At 41.2% G+C, this 12290-nt stretch overlaps 1 protein-coding gene across 6 annotated transcripts in view; it reads left to right on the top strand.

Annotated features, from left to right (window-relative positions):
• The window catches only part of LOC111927798 (transmembrane protease serine 11E), a 43184-nt gene that overhangs the window by 16568 nt on the left and 14326 nt on the right, over positions 1-12290 (top strand). For 3 of the 6 annotated variants that reach the window (XM_086891638.1, XM_086891639.1, XM_086891640.1), the window contains exon 2: positions 5815-5945. Coding sequence is in view for 3 of the 6 variants with exons in the window: in XM_086891637.1 (XP_086747763.1) it covers positions 10307-10399 (93 nt within the window). In the remaining 3 variants the exon portion in view is untranslated. Of the gene's footprint in view, positions 1-5814; positions 5946-8844; positions 9011-10269; positions 10400-12290 lie in introns of those variants that run through there. The other 3 variants (XM_086891637.1, XM_023924766.2, XM_086891641.1) reach the window with 3 other exon arrangements.

Genomic DNA, 12290 nt, shown 5'->3' with positions numbered 1-12290 from the left:
GGTATATAGAATGTCCTCCTGGGTCTGGCACACAGGACTTGGTCAGACCCTCACCTTTCCTGAGCAGCAGTTGGGGCCCGTGTGTGACAGAGATGTCAGCACAGGCACAGAGCTGCCTGCTGTTGGCTCCTTTGGTCTTGAAGAAAGAGGCAGAAGAGCCAGTCCAGCAGCACCTGACTGCTAGGCTAAGGCGATGGGGAACTGATGCTTGTGAATGTCAGCTACTAGTAGTTTTGCCTACAAGTGTGTCAGTGTTTGAAATACAGCTAATAAATAATAAGAGAGCTTCTCCCTCCCTCTGCAGCTGGATATGTTGGAAGTTTGTTCTCCTTTTCAAATGTATATTAGCACTCATTCTGGTCTTGCTGGTGGCAAAAACAACTCCAGTTACAGATATCTTTGTAAGGGCTAACAACTTTGAAAAGTTGTAATTTTTTTGTTGAAGTCTTTTCTTTGTTGACAGCCCAGGTTTTGCTGACTCGTGGGAATGTCATGGATGGCTGAACATCTTGAATACATACTCATCATCTCCAGCATAAGATTTAGGGTTGCCAAGCACTTTACAAGGGTTTGGCTTGGGAAATTTCAGGAGTATTTGAACTAAAATACTGTTTACAATGGATGAGCACTATTCTGTGCAAAGTCAACTGCCAAGCTCTTGTGGAGTCACCATCATTGTAAAGCATTTGTTTTAGGGACTATGTCAGTGTGAGCAAAACTGCCTTCCCGAATGAAAAATTTTGCAAACTTCTAGACTTCTGCATTCTGCTAGGGCTGACAGCCATGTTGAATGAGCTTTGGATCAAGCAGAGAAGAATTTGCATGGCTTCAAGTTGTAAAAGTATTGTCTGTCTTTACATTGTGGAAGGAAAAAAGATTTCCTGTTATTTATTAACAGCTTAGCTAATATTAGCAACTAAGTCATACAGTCATGGAAGCTTTTGGCTAGAACTGTGTCTTGCAATACTTGTTCATACAAAGCATTTTTTCAAATATTGGGTGCATGATCAATTTTTAGTGAATATTATACACTGGCCCTGACAAATCCTTTATGTTCACCGTGAGACTCTGAGTGTAAAAACGGAGAGGGCTTCACAGATGTTGCTATTGATCAGCTGACTGGGAGGCCATGTGCTGGCCTGAGCTCACCTTGCAGCATAATTGCCTTGCTCTGTGTGCCATCCTATAGGGAAACCATGCTTTTAGAAAGGCAGTGAACAGATGAGGGGTGAAAAGTGACCCTTTGTGCATGTTTTCTCGCCTGAGCAGCACCATGGTTAGTCTGGCAAAGTTCAGAGAACTTCTCTCTGTGGCCCAGTGATGAAAACAGCTGGATGAACAAAGACAGCTCATATATGAAGTGGTTTCTTCCTTCCCTGTGGCTTCAAGATATCAGCTGTGTAGTGAAAGATAGTTTACGTGATTAGAACATGCGATCAGTTTTCTTTTTTCTTTAAACGTCATGTGTCCATTTCTCTTCTCTTCCAAATAGTTCTTCTCCTCCACTTCTTTCACTGAAGTCCAGAGAATGTGGGGAAAAAAGGTTTAGTCAAGATGGAGCTGACTACTTAAGGATGAGCTACCATTCAGGATTACCAGTGGGATGCTCTCCTGCATCTTGCTGGCTTGTCCCTGTACAGGAACAGAGCAGGAGCTGGCTTATCACTGCTCAGACTTCTCCCCTTGTAGTTGCTGTGTGCTGGAGCATGCTGCTCTGGCTCCCTGAACAGGTGCTGCCTGGCAGTGTCTGCATAGCAGAGATGATTGGGTGAGATGGAGGCTTCTTCCACTTAAGTCCAAGAGCCTCATTTCTCCCCAAGTAAGGGAAGTACAGTCTGTAGTATGCAGACACAGCCTGAAAAACACAGCTGTCACCAGCACTGTTTGATTCCATGTCCCCACCCAAATGCTTTGTGAGCCCAGCTCCCTGAACCAGTATTCTCTTTTTTTAGCAACCCAAACCAAGGCCTGGCCCACCCAGTTTCAGCAGGCAGGAAGGATAAAACATCCTGAGAACCCTGCCTGGCTGCAGGGAGATCACATGTGTGATCATGTGAGATCATGACGTGCTCAGCACAAAGATGTTGCTGTGTTTTTACTGCAGCCCTGTTACAGCTAAGCATTCCAGACGTATGTCTCCTGCTTTAGTGTAAATATGTGCACTACTGTCACCAGGGTGGAGACCATCCTCTTATATCTAAAATAATGAGGAAAAAAAGTAATCCTAAATAATGCTGTGTTCCAGCTAGTAAAAATCTTGAGGACTCTTGATGTTTGCAGTAGAAGGCTGCTGGTTGTAGAAGGATTCTCTCACCGCTGTGTGCACTCTCTTTGGTACTGAGTGCTACAGTGTACTCAAAGCATGGTCTGTACATTTTGTTTCTTACTGGTGATGAAGCTCCAGGATTACTAGAGAAGTCATCTGTGATTGCTGCTAGTCTTTGCTGCTGGCACATTTTGAGAGCGAGAGGGAATTTGGATCAATCTGCCAGAATAAACCTTCTCAGAGTACTGGAGCTGGAGGCACAGGCAGTTGTATACAGCCGGGGCAACACTGTTCTTGTTGGCCATGGTCTAGTGCACCTCTGCACAGCATGGACTGGAGCAATGAAATGCAGCAGGTCACGGGTTGTGTCCCTCATGTGTTGGTGGTTACCTGTATGGTGTCTTTGCTCCATATTCCCTGAGTCTGGAATCTCTGTAGTGGGACTGTGACATGGCCTTCAGTGTGGTGGGAAGGTTTCTGAATCCATGAGACTGCAGGAGCCACTGAGTTAGTATTGATGAGCTGTTCCTTTTTGCTGTCCAGGAGTTCTAGCAGTTGGTATTTTTTTATTTGTTGCTATAGCCTTTAATTTTCCTTGTTCCTTTCTGGATGGATGAGAATAATATATATTTCTGATTTCTTTTTTCTCCCCCTCTGTTTAGCTGAGTTTAGTTCTTTGCAATTTATAGCAGCCTCAGCCTACATAGGGAAGTGCTTCATGGTTTAACTTCAAGTATTTTTGATTCTTATTTTACTGATGAGAATCTTACCACTACTTTCCCTTTCCTGATTTAGAAACTAGAGCTGTGCTCAAGATCATATCCACTTCTATTTCCTTGTGTCTCCTTTTTCATAGAGACTAATGACAACCTGGAAATATTTTTGTCCTTTCATGAACAGGTTGTTAATTTCATGGTTCACAATAGGAATAAGCTAATTAAATATCTCTTCTTCTTAATACTAGCTTTGTCAAGCAATTATGTTAAACAGAACACACAAATACCAAATTACTTTGCTCTTTGGAGTCATCTTTATCCCTTTCATCAGAGTATGTAAATCCAAACACAAATTCTAAAGAGAGATTTTTTTGTCCTGTTCTTCTCCCCTTTTTATTTTGCCTTTAACTAGACTTGCAGCATAGTCTCTGAGCATGTGTTACTGACTGCTTGTATGTGAATGGCCATCCCTGAAGTAATGGGAAGAAATCCTCAGCTGGTGGGTATTAGCACAGTTTGGTACTGGGTAATGCATTGAAGATGATTTGAATCATCCATAGACCTGTACCAGCCTATCAGTTTCTATCCTTGCACTAAGTCCTACCCAGGCAATTCATAACAGCAGCAGCTGATTGTTCTTACATCTCTGTGTTTCAAGGACTGTCCAAGGAGAGGTTAAATACTATGGCAATGGTCTGGACTGTGGGCATGTCCACGTCTCAACAGCATTTACGGAAGAAAACGAGAGCTGTCCTGGCAAACACGATGGGGAGGAGTCATAAGGGCTGCTGAAGCAATTCTTGTGACGCATTAGTAGAGCAGGATCTTGTTAATGGATTAGTGTTTAAGACAATTCTTCAGCATTCTGCAAGTCAGGGCAGTTCTGGATAATGTTCATTTCTCAATTAGGGAAGAGATTGACAAGGCAGCAGGAGGCTCCAAACAGAAACATTTCTACACAGTAATTTAATAAGGAGGAGAGTTTTTTTAGGATTATCCTAAGTGAGAGATTGATTAAATGCTGCTTGATTCAGAACCTTAGGTGAAACTGTATGGTTTGCTCTTAAGGGCACAAAGGAAGTAAAATAAAATGGAAAAAAAGTGAAGGTTCGCAGACATAAAAAATTACTTCTATATCCACTGGCTTTGGATCTCTCTCTCCATCTTTTTGCACTACATATGAGTTCAATTAAGTTCATACTACAGCAATAAAAAAGGACAGCTGAAGATTTAAATTTGGTTTTGCTATAAGCTCTGCTGTAAGTAATATCCAGCTTGTCCACAAGCTGTTCACACTGGTTTACTGCTGAGCAAAATCCTGACTGTTCAGTGGCTTGTGCTGATACAGTTTCCAGCAAAGCAACCTATCCTGTTAGTGTTTTGTTAGGGACAAGTCAAAGCAGTGTTCTAAAAGGAGGAAGTTATCAAATGCCTTTTCAAAGGCTGAAACAGCACTTACCTTTGTTTGCTTATGGGTTGCTTACTGTATCCTTTATGCAAGGACAGAGAATGAAGTCATAGGATGTGGGATTATTTAGGTGACACTAAAGGTGACACTAAATGTATCAGAGCATTTGTGGATGAGACAGGATGGTGAAACTCCAAGCTCTGTGAAAGCCCTATAGGAAACTTTGGGGCTTAAGATAAAGCTGTGAACCTGCTCTGGAATCAGTCACATGTCTACCCCGTCATGGGTTTCCTTCTTTCCCTGTAACAACCAAACCAGGGTTAAGTGACATATATGCCTTGCTACCATAGGGTGTTCCTGCTCAGACATCACTAAACTTTTATTTAAAAGTCTAGATTTGTGTTAAATTTCTTCCAGCTTCAGTTCCTGCATTTACTGTGCTTGAAGGCTACTTAGATTTTCATGTTCAGGGAAACTTGACATCAGCAAGGCGATCTGGTTTGGATATACCAGGTAGACCAAGATTCAGGCTAGAGCAGATTCCCAAGTTGTATTGAAAGCTTCAAGTTCCAAGCATATTTTGACTTGAATTAAACAGACTATTATTAATAAAATAAACTTGGCAGCAAGTCGTCTGGCAGTGGTAATCAATCACAATAACAACCTACAGTGGTGCGACCAAGAGAAAAAGCAAAATGTGGGTGAAGGTCCTTATGTCCTAAACTCTTGTTTCCTGAAGTTTCATAATGAAAGATATTCCTTCAATAAAATGAGAAAGGAAAGATTTAGTAGTTATTGTTTTTGTGGGCCTGATAAAGGATATTCCCTTTTGTGAAAGTACACTCAAACTAAGGGACAGGCCAAGCTGTAAAGTGTGTTGGGTGTATACTCTTCTTTTTACTTTTCTTCATACAGAAGTTTTCCTGAATACTTAAAATAACTACTTTAAAATACATTTTTGTTTAATATTTTAAATATTACTAATGTACTACTGTGCAACTAAGATACTTCTGTGCAACCATGAGGAAAAGCATAAGCTATGTAATTTGGATTTCTATTTGTAAAGGGTAACGAGAACTGTGTTGCAAACTTTTTTGTGACATTAACTATACAGATCTTACCTTTTCCATTCCAATTTTCCCATTGCATAACCAGCCTTTCCTTCTTTCCCAACTGTGGCTGTAGACCACAACTGTGACACAGTTGCAGTGTTCTGTGCTGAGGACTGAACTCTCCAAACTAGTGGCTACAAGGGTGTGGTGAGGTGTGTACCTCAGGAGTTGTAATTGTGTTGACTTTTTCTTGAAGGAAAAGGAATTTGTCAGACAGGAGCCTCTGTAAATGCAAATATTCTTTCAGGAGTTTTCTATTCTAATGTTAATTTAGAATTCTTGTGAATAAAGGCAATTTTATTTCCTTTTCAGGTGTCTTGGTAACTGGACAGTTTTGGAGGGGAAAAGATGAAAAACATGCTTGGCTCATCAATCCCTGATGCATTAATGTCATCTCAGTGTCCCCATGTGAAAGAAAAAGTAACTTTCTGCCTTGACTTCAGGTAAGTGCCTGTTGTATACCATACCTCACCTGCCAAACTTTGGGAGTATCTAAGAAAATGACTGTGTATGTCTGAAATTAATTTCAAAAAAGAGTGATAAATTTTGGTCATGTGCAAGACTTGAGGTGCTTTGCTTTAAGCCCTCTCAGATCAGAAACTCTGTCCAGCTAAACTGGGGGGCCACAGGCCCTTTCTGATCTGATGTCATCAGGTGCAGACCATACACAGAGGGCAACCTATAACCAGGAATGTTACACATGCAAGTGTGCTATGATTCCTCAGGTGTCTAAAAGAAAAGACACCAATATGTCCTTCTTGTGGCTGATGGTCCAGGTAGGTGGGTCAGAACAAAGATGGGGAACATCGATTCCTAGGTATCAGTTGTTCTATCAAAGGATTAATAGTACTTTGTTATTATTACGAAGGAATGCCTGGCAGCTAAATGAACTAGATCCTTTTGGAGTAATCAATGGAGGGCACCTAGAGAATATGAAATGCAGCAGTCAGATTATGGTCCTCCCTGAGAGTGTTTTTTAAACTTCCAGTGATTTGAGTCAGAAAATTATTGGATCACAAAGCTGAATCATCATTTTTAAGAGCTCTATGTGGCATTTTCTTCCAGAAAACTGGTTATCTCATTTGGATGTGCAAAACTTGCAGCGAAGAGTCCTGAGCTCCTTATTATATGCCAGTATTTTCTTATGCTTATTTTAAATTGGCCATTTTTATTTGAAGTCCCCTAGTTATTGTATGAGGAGATACTGTGAACAGTGGTTTCCTGTTCACTTTTTCTACCCCACACGATACTCTCTAGACCCCTGTCCCTTTCTATACCTTTGTCAGGTTGCACAATCCTGTCTATTTGGGCATCCCCTGCATAGAAGCTGTTTTGTTCCTTTGATCAGCTGTACTGCTTCTTTCAGGACATTTTATTATTCTTCTGTATAAGCTTTGAGATGGGCAAATGGACCAGGATTTAATGCAATATTCAGGATGCAGGCATAATGCGGGTTAATATTGGGATATAACTTTGTTTCCTTTTGCTTTTCTGTTCTCTTTACAAGTAGTTTCTAGCATTCCTTTTGGGTGGGGTTTTTTTGTTTATTTTTTGTTTGGTTTGACTGCTCCTTAGTTGATATTCTCATAGGAGGCTCTGTTTCAGTCTTATTTCTGAAAGGAATAATAAGTCAACTCTTGACACCTAGAGAGTAGGGTTAGGACTGGCCTTTTTTTAAAGTGTGCCACTTTATACTCTCTAATTCCAAAGTTCATCTGTTGTTTCATTGCATAACATCTCAATATTACAAGATGTTTCTGCAGCATGCTGTAGTTTTTCTCTGTACTGTGGTAACTAGACAGTTATTATATGATTATCATCTCAGTATTTTTGTCAGACCATTTATGAATATAGCAGAGATTCCTATGATATAGTGAGCTGGCTTCAGAGAAAGCATTATCATTGATGTATTATCTTTACTTGTTGCCAATGGGTTTGTTGTTTTTTAGATACCATTATGTTTAGCTTTAGTCTTCCTCAAGATTTTTTTTTTTTCCTTTGCCAGGCAGAGGATGCATTTGTTCTGAGACTAACATGATGTCTTGAAATAGTCTTTCTGTCTCCAGAGAATGTGCACTTTAAGGTTTCTCTTTCATGGGATTTTAATCATGTTATATGATATCTATCTTTCAAATTCAGCATGTCAGTAGTTGGTCTGTTTTTTTTGTGTCTGTAGAAATACTGAATCTGATGCTGATATGGTTTAGACAGAAAGATGATTGTTTATACTGGTCAGGACTGAATCAAAACTTGCTTCCAATTTTGTGGATTTCCTAGTTGCCTGTTCCTTAAAAAGTTATTTGGAGCATCCAGAAATCCAGTATTATCTGTGCGGTTAATGTAAAAGGTTTCACATTTTACTTCAGAGTAATTAAAATGACTGGAATGATAGTTCCTGGGATTTCCACATTCCATTGCCTTCCTGCCACCATGTTTCCTTTACATACAATGTCCAAGTCCTTTTTTAGGGTAACCATTCTGGGTCTGCCATCAATGTCTTATAGAACTCTGTGGAACGTGGAAACCATTGTTTTGGCTTTCTGTCACTGTATCCTATTCATATCAGACTTTTAAAATCTTTTTCTTATTACTATGTAACTTTTGTGTAACTTCTACCGCATTCTTTACTTGAGGTTGCCTTGTCTACCACGGGATTTGGAACAGGATACATTATTTCCTGTGTGCACTAGCCTGCTTCCCACTTGTCAGTTTGAAGCGTCTGTATAGTCTTCCTGATGTGCAGATCCGGTTTCCCTCTCACTTTAAGCAGAAATTTGTTCATCTTTTTCTGCATTTAATCCACTCTAGAAAGCTCCCCAGTCCCTGGTGAACCTGAGTGGCCTCCTGAGCCACTTCCTTACTCCATTGCTATAGAAAATCATTGAAACTTTGCCTCCTCCTCAGCTGGACTCCGGTGAGGGTCTTGATCTTTGCTATTTTATGATCAGCCTCCAGAGTCTTTCTTTCTTTTATGTGGTATCCAGATGGGATACAACCTCTGCCTCCTTCCCAGCATTTACTAACATTTCCAGGCTTTTTCTTAAGTGTTGCAGTGTAGCACCAAAGGACACATAAGAAGACTGTCTCTGGAATCAGGATCCTAACTTGTTTGGTACCTGGCAATGGAACCACTTGTGACTATTGCCTGTCCCTTTTTCTCGTATGAGCTTTTTGTTGCAGGGAGTTATTGCCAGTAAAAGAAGAAACTTGAACATCTTGTACAGAGAGGGGACCATTGACCAGAATTATCATATTATTTAGTAATTGCCATGAAATTTGGCCTGGAGGAGCTTTTCAGTGCCCAAAAAAAGCATCCTCAGTTTAACCTCTTTCTTTATGCAGCAGCAGGTTTTTGCCTGAAGGTGAGACTATGTGAGTATTGCCATGAGGGCTCTGCGTTGTACATTCTTCCACCTATGGCACAATCAAGTCACAAGGCAGAGCTCTGTGTCTGAGGATCATGGGGTGCCTGGAATGAATGTCTTTGCATCACCTACATGCAGGCCAGGTAATCATGTGACACTTGATACTTTACCCTGGAAATTGTCACCCTCTAGCTAGGCTTCTGACTGCATTTCTCTTGCACATCTGGACTGACTCAGGTGTTCCTATATGGGATGGCAACGCAGCTTCCAGTTAAAGAATTGAGAAGCAATTACATTAAATGTGTCATTAACAACTGTATTCGTCATCTTTTGTAACAAATTATGCTGAGACATTGAATCCAAATTACGAGAAGCTGAGGCTTATCTTTATCTTATGCTTCATTCAAAAGAAACTGGCATTCTCCAAAAGGCAGTCTTCCTGTTACTTGGCTGTGGATTTATGTAAGGTGGAAGGAAGAGCTCCAGCCATGTAAGGTGTATTTGCATCAGCGTGTTACTAAGCTGGTGATCCCTGAGCTGTAGAGGGGTCAAATGGAGGTCATTAAGGTGGAGGAAAAGAGTCCCTAGAGGTTAGAAAGTTTATTGCAGTAAAGCAAAGAAAATGTGTGCCACTCGTATCTTGTTGTGAGGTCTGTCTTTATTCTCCTTCTGAAAGAAATATGTATGTCATGCTATGTAGTCACATACATCTTCTAGTAAGTTTATAAGTACTGAAAAAACTTAAATTTGAAGGCTCAGAAATGCTACTTTAGGTTAGAGTTTGAGCTTGTGTTGATTTTTGCCAGCTAACTTGCTGTCACTAGCACAAGTAGAACTTATTTAGACAACCTGAAAATATTTACTTCACACATGTTTATGACATAGAAGAATTTTTCCATGACAGAAATGTGTGTGTAGCTAGGTGACCACAATTAAAATTATCATCTAAGGAGTTAAGGGAGAATAAAAAAATTGAATTTAGCTGTTGTTATGAGGGCAAATTCTTTTCTGGCCAAATGACCAATTTCAAAGAAGTTCAAGGGAGTTAAGAGGCACATACCGTTGATTCTGCATCAGTTTGTCAGCTCCATACCTGGCCTAGGACTGAATATTCTCTTGAACATGCAAATTTTCTGCATAGGTCCTTCCCACAATTTCTGATTTGTTCTTAATTATACCAAAGAAGGAAATAAACTCTGCGTCCTTGCAAAATTTTCATGGCTCTTCTGATTTGGGGTGTTGCAGGGTGTAGCTAATGCTCTGAAAAGGCTTCGGGATTCCTGGATGAAAGGTGTGATGAAAGAAGTGTATTGTTATTGTTTTAGGGGAGGAATCATGCTACTGGGTAAGCCTCTGTCACTGAGACTTGCTGGACTTGTTTGTTCTGACTTGCCTATGACTCCTTTCTTTCTTAATTCGGGAGATAAAGCCTCAAGTCTATGCTGAGATGCTGCACAGTGTGTTGCAGTGTTCAGGACAGTGGATCTCCCAGAGAGAAGAGTTTCTTGCTGACCTCTCAGTGGTACCCAGAGGTGAGTGCCACAAGCTTCTGGCTTGCTTCTTGGTATTTTGGGCAGCAAGGCCAAATCGTGTGTAGATTTATAAGGCAGTTTGAGCTTCGACCGAGGGTATGGGGAGAATGGCACTACTTCTGAGCTTGCTTCTGATTTGATCTGCCTTTTATGCACCGGTAATCCTTCTGATATTTCAGCCTTTCTCCTCACCCAAAATGCATTTTTTTTCTGAGAATCCTTCAGCTCATCTACAGCACAGTATGGCAAATCAAGGTGGCCTGTGTTGAGAGCAGGTGAGAGTCACCTCACGCTGCCCTGACGACCCACCGTTTGTGCTAGCATGGTTAGAACATGTTGCAGGCGCAACTGCTGAACTAGAGGACGAGCTGAGTACAGTTGGTAAAAGTAGCTTCTTGCGCTTTTGATTATTTTCATGGACTTTGCAGCCAGTGAAGTGTTAATCTGTGCAAAAACAGCTTGGAAACACACCAAATCTGGCACCTGACCATTTCGCCCGCCCTGCATAGGAATGAAAATCAAACTGAAAACCCACAGAGACTATAACTGCTTATGTGGCGTCTTGCTTTTGGAGTAGATTTCAAGAAATCAAAGAAGGACAAAAGGAAGCAGGCAGAGCTATTTTTGAGGGCTGGAAAGCAGAGATCTACTGCTATAATCTGTGTCTGCCAAACTAACAGAACAAGATACTTGTCTATGACCAACACAGCTGGAAGGGGGAATCTGAGAGGTAAAGATGATGTAAAAGTTACAGAAATCCTAAACTGATTGCAGCCAGTGGCCATGTACTTAACACTTTCTTTACACTGAGATGGCCTCTCAGTGTTCATGCAGGTTATAGGTCTTTATGTAGTGAGTAGTCCTTCTACTAAAACTTGTTTCAGAACATGGGAGTCTTTCCCAAGACATTGGCTGTGGCAGTCAGCCGTAGAAAAAAAAAAAAGTGATAAAGGGTATCCCAGTCCTTGGCATTAGAGTTACATTCCACAGACTGTTGTAGTGGTATGGGAGGCTACCTCTATCCCAATGATTAAAGAGCTCAAAATTTCCAAACAGTTGTGTGCAAAATGGATGCTAGAGTAAGGAACAGCAAATCTTTTGAGCGGATTGCAGAGGTGATCGGATAACCAGGGAAGCCCGTATGAGCAGCATTTTGGTATCATGGATATAGTTGCTGGGAAGCTCTGAGTTAAGACATCCCGAAGAATGAATGCTGCCCTTGAATCTTGAAGCAAATGGCAAGAGCCGTGTTTGGAGCGGTTGTCTTTACCCAGCTGAATTGTGTTCTGGGGAAGCAGCAAGACCTTGGTAAAATTGGATGGTTAAGGGGAGGAGCTCAATTAGTAAGTGGTAAATACATTACTGATGCTTTATCTGACTGAAGAGGGGTGGCATGCAGCACCTACTGTTTTTGTGGGCTGTTCAAGGGTGTGGGGAGATCAAGCTGATTCAGTATGACGCATAGAAAAACGCACACTTCATTTCCCTCAGCAGATCCCTTCAATGTTTAGAAGTCTTTCATTGTATCAGAATGCTTTAGAAGATATCAAACATTGAGTAATTGACGCTGGTAGGTAACTGACCTCATCCAAACAAGGGTCTGTCAGTACTTAGGCAGGCACTAGTTTCTTCTGCTTCAGTTCTCAAAGCAGCTGAGGTTGTTGTCCCATTCTTTTAGAAGTGCGTGTCCGGAGTATGCCACAAGAGCACAGGAGAAGTGCTAGGTTGGTGTGGTTGTTTGTGGTAAAGATGGGAGTGAAATTAGCAAGTCTTGCTTTCTGGCCCTGTGCTTTTTCTGTAGTCCTCCTGGACAAAGCCAGATGTATCTCATTTGCTACCATTCCCAACCACCCTGCCAAGGTAGATAGCTCCAGGGACCTAGTCTGGATTT

This window comes from Cyanistes caeruleus, chromosome 5 (assembly GCF_971803275.1).
Source record: "Cyanistes caeruleus chromosome 5, bCyaCae1.hap1.1, whole genome shotgun sequence".
Taxonomy (NCBI): Eukaryota; Metazoa; Chordata; class Aves; order Passeriformes; family Paridae; genus Cyanistes; species Cyanistes caeruleus.
The sequence above is the reverse complement of the archived record's forward strand: the minus strand, read 5'-3'. Positions and strand labels throughout refer to the sequence as shown.